The following is a 13,890-nucleotide window of genomic DNA, read 5'->3' on the forward strand; positions in this document are numbered from 1 at the left end:
TGCTCGTAGAATGGTCGGAGGCGATGGTGGAATAACAGCTTCGGATGACCTTGTGCGATGGTAGTGATGGCGCAGCCCTGGATCTGTCTGTCTGGCACGTCTGGCTGGAGGGCCTTGTCGAAGAGCAGCATTTTAAGCCGCATCTCCCTATCCTTCCTTGCTCTGGCTGTTAATTTTGAACAGAAGGAGCATTTCTGCGTGACATGGGACTCCCCCAGGCACCTTATGCAGAGACTGTGCCCATCAGACGCTGGCATTGCCTCTTGGCAGGACTCACATTTCTTGAATCCTGAAGAGGACATTGTTGGTGAGTCTTTCAGTTGTTTATGGGTACTTAGCACCTTCTCTGTGCTGTTTTTCCCCCTCTCCGATGGCCTGCCACGGCAGGAGGACTAATGGCCCTAGGCTCCTGGCCTCCAGTGTTCTGCTTGTTACTAGGACTGAACTGAATTCCGTCCTGCTTGTTCTTTCTTTTTTTTGAAAATAACAACTGGCTAACTTAACAGTAGCCTAAGAACTTGAAAAGTTTAAAGAAAAAACAGTTAAAACCATTGAATACGCTAACTTGGCCGTAGCCTAGTCGGATTCCGTCTGCAGCCGACGGCGGTTAAGAGGAACTGGCGGGGACCGGATCGCGCACATGGCCAGGAGCGCACAAGGGAGCGGTGCGCGCCGGCGCATGCGCGGTCCGGCAGAAACTGCTTGGAAGATCCGATCTGCGGCACCGGGCAAGCCCGACACCTATTGTGGAGCATCCACGGGGACACTTGAAGAACTTCTCTTTCTTCATCAAGTGTCCCCGTGGGTGCTCCACAATAGGTGACAACCCAGCAGTAACCCAAGCAAGGAGGTGGGTAATCGGTTTATGTGCAGCTTGCCCCCGAAAGGACCACTGTCAAGAGGCGGGTATCCTCTTGGAATACCTGATGTAGGGCATAATGCTTGGCGAAGGTGTCATAGTATGACCAGGTCGCCGCTCTACAGGTGTCTTTTAACGCGATGCCCTTGAAAAAGGCTGTTGACGCCACCACCGCCCTGGTGGAGTGAGCCCTAGGTGGGGCCAGCAAAGGAGTCTTTCGAAGTTCGTAGCACATTTTTATACAGGACACAATGTGCTTCGAGATTCTCTGTGAAGAGAGACCCTCTCCTTTTGACCTGGGAGTGAGAGAGACTAGAAGTCTGTCCGTTTTCCGGAAGGACTTAGTTCTGTCTATGTGGAAGGCCAATGCCCTCCTCACGTCCAGGAGATGTAGGCGTGCCTCCTTGCTGGAGCTGTGAGGCTTCGGGTAAAACGAGGGTAAAACTATGGGTTCATTAAGGTGGAACTCTGAAGAAACTTTCGGAACAAAGGCTGGGTGCAGCCGTAAAGTTACCGCCTCCTTTGAGAATACTGTGCAGGGCGGCGTTGCCATAACTGCTGCGAGCTCACTCACCCTGCGAGCTGACGTAATTGCAAGGAGGAAGGTTGTTTTCATCGTAAGGAGACGTAGGGGAACTGTGGCTAAGGGTTCAAATGGTGGGCCCGTTAGCACGCTGAGCACCAGGTCCAAGTTCCACGATGGTGGAAGCAGTTTCCGAGGGGGGTACAGGTTTACCAGCCCCTTCAGGAACCTGGTAACAATAGGATGGGCAAATACCGTGGTCCCCTCCTCTTCATGCCGAAGAGCAGATATAGCAGCGAGGTGGACCTTTAGCGAGGACAGGGAAAGCCCGCCCCTCTTGAAGTCCAATAAGTATTCTAGTATTACAGGTATGGGAACGTCAAGGGGAGCTAGCTGCCTGGCAGCACACCATGCAGCGAATCGAGTCCATTTCTGCTTGCAGGTCTTCCTGGTGGAGGTCCTTCGGCTACTCTCCAGGACTTATTGTACTCCCTCCGTACATGTGCTTTCTAGGGAGCTGAGCCATGGATTAGCCATGTTTGTAGGAGCAGGCCTTGAGGGTGTGGGTGCACTATGGACCCCTGGGCCTGCGTGAGTAGGTCCGGCGCCACCGGAAGGGGGAGCAGTGGGCGGTCCGACGTGCAGAAGCATGGGGAACCATTGCTGTCGATCCCACATTGGGACTACTAGAATCATGTGGGCTCTCTCCCTTCTGACTTTCTGCAACACCTTGTGGATGAGCACTGTGGGGGGAAATGCGTAAAGTAGGGGGCCCTTCCACGAAAACGCGAATGCGTCCCCCAGGGACCTCCGCCCCAATCTTGCCCTGGAGCAGTACTGGGGGCACTTCTTGTTGTGGTGAGTGGCAAACAGGTCTATCTGAGGAAACCCCCAAGTGTGAAAGATCGGTCGTAGCAGATCGGAGCGGACCTGCCATTCGTGCATGAGTGCAAAGCGCCTGCTCAGCTGGTCTGGTTTGACGTTGTGAGCGCCCGGCAAATATGAGGCTTTCAACGTTATATTGTTGGCAATGCACCAGTTCCACAGCTGGACTGCTTCTGCACATAGGGCACGGGATCGAGCTCCTCCTTGTCGATTTATATAAAACATGGTGGAGGTATTGTCTGTATTGATCCCGACTACTTTGCCTTGTATGTGGTCTCGAAAGTGTTTGCGGGCATTGAACACTGCTCTGAGCTCCAGTATATTTATGTGCAGTGACTGTTCCGTAGGGGACCATAGTCCTTGCATCACCTTGTCGCCTATGTGTGCTCCCCATCCTCTGTGGGAAGCGTCGGTAGTAAGAAAAATAGAGATTTGTGGTTGGTGGAAGGGTACCCCTGTTAGCATGTTCTTGGGGCTTACCCACCACTGCAGGGATCTGCGCACCTCTGTCGTGGGCGACACCACCCCGCGGACTGTGTGGGATGCCGGCTTGTAGACGCTCGCCAGCCAACATTGCAGGCTGCGCATACGCAATCTGGCGTTCTGCACCACAAACGTTGCCGCTGCCATGTGGCCTAGCAGCTGCAAGCACGTTAAGACCGGCACCGTGGGGCTGTATGTAATGACTTGCACCAGCGAACTGATGGCGCGAAAGCGGGTGTCGGGTAGATACACCCTTGCTGTAATAAAGTTTATACGTGCCCCTATAAACTCTATGTCTTGTGTGGGGTCGGTCTTTGACTTCGCGAGGTTGATGACCAGGCCCAGCGAAGAAAACGTGTCTGCTGTTACGCGTATCATGCATAGTACCTCTGCTTTCAAAGCCCCTTTCAATAGGCAGTCGTCCAGGTATGGGAATATAAATACCCCCTGTCTGTGCAGGTAGGCTGACACCACTGCCAGGGTTTTGGTAAAGACTCTGGAGGCCGAGGAGAGGCCGAACGGAAGAACCTTGTACTGGAAATGCTCCTTGCCGACCATAAAACGGAGGAAGCGTCTGTGTGCCAGGTGGATCGTTATATGAAAATACGCATCTTGTAAGTCGAGGGCTGCGAACCAATCTCCATCGTCCAGTGCCGTGAATATAGAGGCGACTGTGATCATCCGAAAACGCTGTTTGCGCAAGTACCGGTTGAGGCCCTGAAGATCTAAGATGGGTCTCCAGCCTCCTGTTTTCTTCTCTGTAAGGAAGTAGCGTGAATAAAAACCTTTCCCCTGGAATCGCTCTGGCACTCTTTCCACCGCCCTTATGAACATAAGATGGTCCACCTCCTGTTTGAGTCTCGCCTCGTGGGAAGCGTCCCTGAGGTGGGGCCTGGGAGGAGGTTTCGGAGGTGGGAGCGACTGGAAGGGAATCGCGTAACCCGTGGCTATGATCTCCAGTACCCATTTGTCTGCGGTGATCTTTTGCCATTGGGGGTGAAACGGTCGGAGACGATGATGGAACATTAGCTGTGGATGGCATTGCGTGATGGTAGTGATAGTGTAGCCCTCGACCTGCCCATCAAACTTGTTGCCTTTGGGCCTGCCCCGAGGATGCGCGGCTTTGTTGAGAACGTCGCCTGGGAGTTCTATACGGTTGCTGCTGATGTCGTCGCCCTTGGTCGTAGCCCCGTTGGTACTGAGCACGCTGTGGTTGGTACGGGTATCGTCTTTGCTGAGGGTAATACTTTTTCTTCCTATGTGGAGGGGTATAAATACCCAGGGTTCTAAGTGTAGCTCTGGAGTCCTTACTGGAGTGAAGGACTGAATCGGTTGAATCTGCAAACAACTTCTGCGTGTCAAAGGGGAGATCAACAATCTTCGCCTGCAGATCCCTCGGGATATCTGATGTCTGAAGCCAGGATTCTCTGCGCATGACCACTGCTGTAGCTGTTGAGCGTGCTGCTGTGTCCGCCACGTCCAAGGTGATCTGGACTTCTGTCCTCGAAGCTGCGTAGCCCTCTTGCGCAATTGCCTTCAACACTGGCTTCTTATCTTCCGGAAGCGAATCCATGAGAGAAGTAAGCCTGGAGTAATTGTCAAAATTATGGTTCGTTAGATGTGCTGCATAATTTGCCATTCTCAACAGCAGGGTGGAGGAGGAATATACCTTTCTGCCAAACAGCTCTAGCTTCTTGGCATCTTTGTCTGAACCCCCCGATTTGTACTGAGAAGTCTTTGATCTCTGCCGAGACGATTCTACCACCAATGAATTTGGTTGTGGGTGACTAAAGAGGAACTCCATGCCCTTCGACGGGACGAAGTATTTCTTATCCGCTCTCTTGTTTATAGGTGGAGCGGAAGCCGGGGCCTGCCATATGGTGGTGGCTGACTCCATGATGGCTTCGTCGAGCAGGATAGCGATTTTGGATGAAGCCGGGGGTCTCAGATTTTTCAGGAGTTTGTGATGCTTTTCCTGTACCTCTGCTGTTTGGATGCCTTGTATGAAAGCCACCCTTTTAAACAGCTCCTGAAACTGTTTGAGGTCGTCCGGGGAAGCAACGTCCCCAAGGGCCGTAGCCTCGTCGGGGGAGGACAAGGAAGAACCACTAAGGTAAGCCTCCCTCGAACTCTCAGGTTCCTGCGGTCGATGGTACACCCGCTCACTAGAGGCTTGCGAAGGAAAGCCTCGGGGTTCCAAAATTAACTCCCTTTGAGACAGCTGTGTTTCCGTCCCCGACCGGGAGTGTCCACGGGGCTATTGGACGGCTGCGGGGGACCTGCCCCTAGGTGTATGCCTGGGGTGTCTGTGTCCAGCATGGTAAGAGCGACCATGGCAGCATGGGCACAGGTCCGGGGATGGAGACCTGGACCACTCTCAGGGTGCGTACCCCCGATGTCTGGGAGAGCGAGATCTCCGCGATGATTCAGACAGTGGTGAAACTGGTTTGTGATAGAACTCCAAGGGATCCAATCCCAGAAAGGGCGAAGGTGGCCCAAGCCATGGTGACGCTGGTTGGAGGAACGGAGGAGGCGGCTCTGGATAGGCTGGAAGAGACCCAGATCTTCTGGGTGGCGTGCGCAGCATAAGGGGAGGGCTTGTTGACAGTAGCATTGCAGCCCTGTCTGGAGAGGGGCTGCGGTGCTGGGTTTTTACTCTCGCTTTTCCCCTCCCCTGTGGGGCTGGCACTGCCCCCTCCCGTGCCGGGGATCTCGGCCCCGCTGTCGGTGCCGTGCTCGGCACACTCAGCTGCGGTGCTGCGCGGATAACGTCCTCTGGTGCCTGCAGGCTGCGTGCCTGTTGGCCCTGCACCGCTGGCGCCGCAGGGGTCGGTGCCGCCTGTGGCGGTGCCGCTGGTTCCGGCGCTTGCCTGGCCGCCGCTCTGAGTGCTGCGCGTGCCGGCTGTTTAGTAATCGGAGGCTCAGCCTCTGCTACGTGCGCTGCCGCGCTGCCGCTTGTTTGGGTATGCGGCTGGGGGCTGTGTGCTATGCCCGTCCCGCTCGCTGTGACTGCCGGCAGGGATCTGGCTGGAGAGAGCTTCCTCCGTTTCTGCACCGAGGGGGTGAGGGAAGCCGCCTTCCTTTTATGGAGCCCAGGGGGTCCCTCCGGTTGAGGCCTCTCCGGCACGTCGGGCTGGAGAGCCTTATCAAACAACAGCATTTTCAGCCGCATTTCTCTGTCTTTCCTGGCCCTGGCTGTGAGCTTAGCACAATGGGAACACTTCTGGGTAACGTGTGATTCCCCCAGGCACCTAATGCATTGACTATGCCCATCGGAGGCTGGCATAGCTTCGCGGCAGGACTCACACTTTTTGAATCCTGAAGAGGACATCGCGGTGAGTCTTTTGAGCTGTTAATAGGGTACTTAGCACTAGATTCGTGCCTGTTCCCCTTTCGCGGACCCCAGCCCGCCACGGCAGGAGGCCTACTGGCCTTCACGTCCCCATGTCTTCTCCGCTCCTCTCTCTTTTTAATATATACATGTCCTTTTTTCTTTTTCTTTTTTTTGCAAGAAAAAAACCAACAATTTACACGAAAAAACTCTAACTAAGCTGACTCTGGCCATAGCCTGAGCGGATTCTGTCTGCAGCCGATGGCGGCTGAGAAGGAACTGGAGGGGACCGGATCGCGCACATGGCCGGGGACGCGCAAGGGAGCGGCGTGCGCCGGCGCATGCGCGATCCAGGAGAAACTGCTGGAAAGTTTCCGATCTGCGGCGCCCGGCGAGCCCGACACCTATTGTGGAGCACCCACGGGGACACTCGATGAAGAAGCTAACATTATTAAGACCCATTAGAAAAGGGACAGATAATAAGACAGAAAAGATCATCACGTCACTACATAAATCCATGGCACTCCCATACCTTGCATATTGAAGGCAGTTCCCATCACCCCACCTCAAAAGAGGTAAGTTAGAGTTGGAAAAAATAAAAGAATGGCAACAGTAACGATGAAGGATTTGGAACAGTTTCCATATGACGAAAGCGTAAAGAACACAGGGATTGTTCATTCTTGAAAAGAGACAAGCAAGAAAGATATGACTGAGATCTATACAACCACGAATGGGGTGGGAAAAAATGAATAAGGAAGTGTTATTTACCCCTTCAAATAACCCAAAAACTAGCAGTCATCCAATAAAATTAATAGGTAGCAAGGTTTAAAACAAACAAAAGTATTCATTCGCCAACTGCACAGTCAACCTGTGGAACTTATTGCAAGGTGTTGTTGAGAAGGCCAAAAGAGTAAATGAGCTCAAAAGAATTCATAACTTCCCGGAGGGTAGGCTCTTCAGTGGCTATTGGCCAGGATGGTCAGGGACACAACCCTGTGCTCCAGGTATCTCTCACACACACTGCCAGAAGCTAGGGCTGGTTGATGGGGAATTAATCACTCAATCACCCTGTTCTGTTCAGTCCTTCAGCAGCATTCAGCACTAATGACTGTTGCAAGTCAGGATACTTAGCTAAATGGACCATTGGTATGATCCAGCTTGGCCACTCTTGCATTCAGTTGGCCTAATTTTGTTGTGCTATTCTCCAACCCATTAATTTAACAGTCATTAAAACAATAGAAAAGTAGAGTCAGCCCAGATATGGTTTCCATACCACAAAGTGGACAGTTGTTTAAAACACAGCACAAGTCTTTTGTTAGCACAATCTTGCATCATACTGTGACAGGATGGAGCAGCAAAAACAGCCACCTAGTCAAGAAGTCATCTGGCTTTCCTTTACATCTCACCTTACACAAGAGCTCAGGGGAAGGGGACCGAAGAATAGCTGTTGGAAAGCCTGGCGGAATGGGTCTTGTCTCTGCCAGCAAGTTGCCCATAAGAAGTGTGATGCTCGGTTTTAGTTTTTGTTCTTTGGGCTTTTTTAAGAATGTCCATGTATATGATAACTAAATAAGTAAGATAAGGCTTGTTAATTAAAAAAGAATTAAATGGATATGTCCCAATGCACAAAATTGTTAACAAGAAGAACAAGAAATTAACTACTCATACGTGTCTTCTATAATATTTTTTGATTTGTCCACTCATGTTAATCTTGATCACTGCATAGCGTCGTATGCAATAGATTGTTCTCTTCTCAGGATCCACAATTTGTGAGACGACTTCTACAAGTTTATCATGAGGAATGGCATCATAAGCTCCAGTGACATCAGCCTGAAATAGAAAAAAAAAATTAATCCCCTATTTTGCTGCTGTACACACAGAAATAGAGCAAAGGTAAAAGAACAAAACTGCTCAGAAAGCATATATCTGGAAGAGGCCTGTGGGGTCAGTTCAATTCAGTAACAAAAATGAAAGGCAACTCTATGTTCTTTACCTTGAATAATTCACTCCCCTATTCAGACAAGTGGGGAAGCTCAGAATATCTCCTTTAACTGAATTTAAGCTTTTTATTATAAGGGGAGTGATAGTGAATCCTATATTTAAGCTGCTTAACAACTTCTATTGTTAGAAAAAATAGTACCTGATCATTAAAATAAAAATTGGCATATTGTGTGGGTATAAGGAGAAGAATTTAGGTTTCAACAGACACCTTAAAGCTAATATTTCTGCACCTTCCAGTGTTTGATCATGCATTCTAAGTATAGTAACTATATTGTAAATCACTTTAGGATGGGTTTTTGCAGAAAATATCTCACCATATGACCATGAAGGTGGCCCATCCTAGGTCATCCTGAGTTTGCAGACAAACAGCTGCTATGCACCTACCACTGTTGATGACATTGCCAAATAAAGGCCACGTAAAATAAGGTGTTGGGTCAGTTTTCCGGAACTTTCTGAGCAGCAGTATGCTGCTTGGAAAAACAATGAGAAGCACCAGAGGCAAACAGTGGAAATATTCACAGGAGAAGATGGCCAAAAATTGAGCTTAGGGAAGGAACAGAGAACCCTAATCCCACTGGATCATTGGGAAATGACCTTTACTTTGGGTTATCAATGTCACTGGCTATAAGGCCTTCAATGCTAAAAGCATGAGCCTCTTCCATAAGTAATTTTCTTAGTTATTTAATCTCTCAACTGGACCAGCCACTAGAAAGAAGTTAAAGACACACATTGGGTTACACTTGTAGCAGCCAGAAAGCGAAGGGATGAGCTTGGGTGTCACACGTCCATCAGGAAAAGGAGGGTAGGCACACGAGGGAAGCACCACATCTATCCAAAAGACTCAAGTTAGAGCCAAATCCCAACAACAACCAAAAATCTCTGAACAACCTCTGAAAAAGGGAACATGTACAGAAAATGGGGCTAACTAGGCTGGACTTCCCAGCAGAACGGAGCAACTGAACTTCATCTAAAACCTTCACACAGCCCGGTCATCTTTTACATTAGCATCTTTTTTGCAGATACTCTTCTGACTAAAATCCACACCAACACACACATTCCTGCTCATATATACTTACACAAAACGTATCAGAAACTATTAAACCAGTCAAAAATACTTATATTTTAATACTTATATTAAACTGGTCTAAAATACTTATATGAAACCAGTCTAAAATACTTTGAGGACTGCCTGATTCAAATACTCTGGAAAATAAATGAAGCAATCCCCTCGTTAGGAAAGAATCAGCATTAGGGAAACAGAAAAATCCAGTGAAAGCTGTTCCCTGTGTTGTATTAAGAAATTCAGTTATTGCTGAAAACCAACTGAATACCCAGTTCATAGCTTGAAGAAGATCCTTAAAAGATTACCTTTAAAGAGACAGCTCAAATTAATATAACATTAAAAAGATCAGTATGAACAATGGAGAAAAAATATAACGTAAACCTACCTTCACATAGTAGAAGCAAGGTATTTTATCATGTGATTGAAGAACCTCAGAAACAAACTTCCTCCATATTTTATATATATCATTTTTCCCAAACACTGAGGAGCCCAGGAGACTGGGGTTTTCAGTTCGTTCATAATTCAGAACACTAAATAGATTTTTCAGTTGAGTGTTGAAATAATGAACCTATGGGAAATCAAAATCCAAACTCAAAATAATATATTTCAGATTCAGCACCTACATTTTACTTGTAGGCAAAATAAAAAGCACTCGGGTTACTTGAGCTTGGGCTGCTGGCCCCGCTGCTGCTGGTCCTGGCCAAACTGCCAGCCCCCGACATCCACCAACCCTGCTTGGGCTGCCAATCCTGGCTAGTCTCCAAGCCACCTGCAGTGCTACTGCTGGCCTTGGCTGGGCTCCCAGCAGCCTGCCCTGCTCAGACTGCCATCTTTGCTACCGCCAACCCTGAAATCTGGCGGTTAACCGAGCTTGCTGGTTATTTGGGTGCTGAATAACACAGCTTGTACTGTAATAGAAATTAGGATCTTTGAAAATCTAGTAACCATCCAAAATACTTAAAAGCTATGCTATTATTAACATGCAATTAATTTTCCTAATTGCTTGACAACCTTAAAAAACACCTATCCACAGCCCCCTTCAGTATTAGTTACAAAAATACAAAAATAAACCCAAACAAATTCAGAATACAGTGACCTTCTTGTCTCTGCACTTTCTGCTCAACATTTTTGCTCCAACAACACTGCTGGCTTTTACTATTGGTCGTAATCCGTTTGGTTTAGGGATGAACCGAAGTTTTGATGCCATAGCAATGTATTTCTTCTGCTGTATCTCTTCAATCTCATCTTCAGATAATGCACGAAGATGCACTTTGTCCAAATGGTTTCTAAAATAAAAATGGGCATTAAGTTTAAAGGAACTTAAATGCAGTAAGTTTCAAATGCTTCATCTTCTGAGCAAAGCATTCTGTTTCAGGAAATAATCACAGATATTCCATTATCTGTGTCAAACTACATTACCAATAAGTAATCCAAGATACCAAATTATGCTAAAGCCAATGTTCAACATAGAAAATGCACATTTTAAAAAAATTATTGTATCATTTGATAATGTAAAAAATTTAATTTTGCATTATTGTACATTTCTACCCATTGGTACTCAAATTAGCAGCAATAACATACGAGATCAACATTTAAGGCAGCAGATGAAAATAAAACAATTCAGCTAGGGACATGTCTTGGAAAGCCTGGAATTATTCTACTAAGACTGTAAACTGGATTTTTCATCTCATCCAAGTTGACAAGCTGTAAGAAGAGTTCAGATTTAGACAGGGCTTTTTAGGAGCTACAAAAGACTAAATTAATTCACCTTTCTGTAAAACGGACCACTCTTTCCACCCTAGGCCTCTATAATTTATTTTTGTCCCTTGCCAACTCACCAATGAAACTCTGAGCTCCAGGTTCAACATCTGTCAGGTTATCAACACAGAATTCAGCACCCACGTTGAACAAAAGCAGCCCAATGGCCAAACCCCAGTGCTTGTGTATGAATCACAGAATCATAGAACAATATAGCTGGAAGAAACCTAAAAAAGCCATCAAGTCCAGCCCCCTGCCCTAAGCAGGACCAAACCCATCAGGTCAGCTCAGCCAGGGCTCTGTCGAGATGAGACTTAAACACCTCCAGGGATGGAGACTCCACTACTTCTCTGGGTGACCATTCCAATGCTTCACCACCCTCCTAGTGAAAAAAGTTTTTCCTAATGTTCAACCTGGACCTTCCCAACCGCAACTTGAGACCATTGTTCCGTGTTCTGCCGTCTGTGACCACTGTGAACAGTCGCTCTCCAGCCTCTTTGCAGCCTCCCTTCAGTAAGTTGAAGGCTGTTATCAAGTCCCCCCCTCAGTCTTCTCTTCTGCACACTAAACAGTTCCAACTCCCTCAACCTTTCTTCATAGGTCAAATGCTCCAGCTCCCTAATTATTTTGGTCGCCATCCGCTGGACCCTTTCCAGTGTATCCACATCCTTCTTATAATTGGGGGCCACAGGTAAACAAGAGCTTCCCCTCCAAATCCATACAGGATGTGGAATATTAATAGAGTACCTCCAGTGCTATTACTGCAGCCTCAGGGACACAATTTGTGTTGGAATTTGGTGTCCTCATGTCTCAAGTAGCATCCAGGGCCTACTTCAAAGCACTTAAAATAAGCTCCAGTCAATGAATCTGAGCAGTCATTGTTGCAATGGCCAGTCACCCATCTTACTCCACATCAACACCCTCAGTTTAGACATGGAGAATGAGATCTGTGGAAAAATGGGGGTGCATCATTGTCTCTCTGTAACCCTGCCCTCCTCCTAGCATTCTGCTGCATTTTACATCTTCTGCAGCTTCACTGCACCAGGGAGAATTTCGTCCTTCAAAAGTAAGAGCCACAAGTATGAAAATAGGTGCACAACTGAAATACCCAGTCAGATCTGCTGTCCTACTGTAATGCTCTGTATTTCTAATTGAACTATATTATAAATTGTTTAAAGAAGCTTGTAGACTCTTTTTCCAGTGTGACAGTCTATATGCCCATGTTCAACCCTTTCAGAGAATTATGATAAATTTTGTAAAAAGTACGCCTTGTGAGGTAGCCTTTGAAAATACATGATTTGCTGATCATTAAGGAAGCTGGTCAAATGTGTGTGACAACAGTAGAAAAAGTTGTGAGATTCTACTGTATGATATTAGCAAGACAGGTTTCCAACCTGTTGCAGAGCTCAATCTCAGAGACAAAACGCTGGCCAACACTCAGACAGGAGTCAACAAGATCCAATGGACTGTGGCTTGAAAAAAATGACCTCTCTTTTGAAAGACGGAAGGTGTGAGCAGAATTTTAAAAAAATTGACAAAGAAGTCATTTAAGAGTTCTATCCACACACACACACACACACACACACACACACATATAGGCAGGGTTGGAAGTAGCGACAGTGGGACACACTCCGGGAAAGGAGTGGAGCAGGGGTCGGAGCATGACTGGGGGCAGACCTAGGGGTGAGTGTGGGTCCCCTGGCATGTTAGAAAGTCAGTCTGTGTGCATAGGCACTATCTCCTAAATACCAGGTGGAGATCATTCCTGGGGAAGAGAAGGGGTTATAAGAGGGGAGATGCCCCAAATTCTCTCTCCCTTTCTCATTACTAATGGCACCAACACATGAAGAAAGGAAACAGTTCCGAACAGGGAAGGGATCCTGATGGAAGGATTTAGTCAGTTAAGACTGTTGGAAATTGTGAGGAGACCTTTGCTTTAAAATCACTGAGCTTGTTAAATCAGATATCAGTTGCATTTTACTTCTATTTCTTTGTAATCAATTTGGACTTTTATGACTCATTACCTGTAATTGCTGAAAAATCTATCTTTCTGTAGCAAAATAAACTTGCTTTATTATATTATCTAAACCAATACGTTCAGATTTCATTAGGAATAATAGGATTTGTGCACACCTATTACTATATTTATTGTCTTTATATGGGCTTGTGTTGTCTAGCTGGGTGCTAGGCAGTACAAGATCTAATTTCTGGAAGGAAATCTGGGACTAGAAGTTTGCTGGTGTTGCCCTACGGTGTAGTTCAACACTAGCTGACTCCAGCACACTGATAAAACAGTTGAGAATTATTTACATACTTGATGCTGTGTGTGAGCAGACCAGGAGTGGTTCTCACAGCAAAACAGTGTAAAAAGCAGTTCAGGTTAGAACACTGAGGAGACACAGCTGTCCACGAGTCCACACTGGGTAATGTCAGACATAAGCATAAAGATCTACCACGGGGACCACCCCGTGCAGAGTCCCATTCAAGTAAAAGGGTTTGTGTGCAGGGGTCCATCTACCTGGATCACACTGCAGGATGGGGACTTGGACTTCTTATGTTTGTTTTACATGTTTTGCAAAGATAACTTCCTGGTCTTAACAACTTTGGTGCAGATTTTCTTTTATAAATACCTATTTGAAAAGAGCGTTAGTGTTTATTACATAATGGCCAATATTTCATGTTAGTTATTTCAGTTAATCAAATCAATCATAGAATCATAGAACACAAGGACTGGAAGGGACCTCGAGAGGCCATCGAGTCCAGACCCCTGCCTCAATGGCAGGACCAAGTACTGCCTAAATCATCCCTGATAGACATTTATCTAACCTGTTCTTAAATATCTCCAGCAATGGAGATTCCACAACCTCCCTTGGCAATTTATTCCACTGTTTGACCACCCTGACAGTTCAGAACTGTTTCCTAACGTCCAACCTAAACCTTCCTTGCTGCAGTTTAAGTTCATTGCCTCTTGTTCTATCCTCAGAGGC

General features: G+C 47.1%; 1 protein-coding gene across 1 annotated transcript in view; it reads right to left on the bottom strand.

Moving 5' to 3' along the window:
- The window catches only part of TERT (telomerase reverse transcriptase), an 86,782-nt gene that overhangs the window by 43,379 nt on the left and 29,513 nt on the right, over positions 1-13,890 (bottom strand). Inside the window, exons 4-6 of the mRNA XM_074985471.1 lie at positions 10,242-10,431; positions 9,531-9,713; positions 7,750-7,911 (exon numbers count right to left, since the gene is read on the bottom strand). Coding sequence (XP_074841572.1) covers positions 7,750-7,911; positions 9,531-9,713; positions 10,242-10,431 — 535 coding nt within the window. The remainder of the gene's footprint in view (positions 1-7,749; positions 7,912-9,530; positions 9,714-10,241; positions 10,432-13,890) is intronic.

The sequence above is a fragment of the Carettochelys insculpta genome, chromosome 2, assembly GCF_033958435.1.
Source record: "Carettochelys insculpta isolate YL-2023 chromosome 2, ASM3395843v1, whole genome shotgun sequence".
NCBI lineage: Eukaryota > Metazoa > Chordata > Testudines > Carettochelyidae > Carettochelys > Carettochelys insculpta.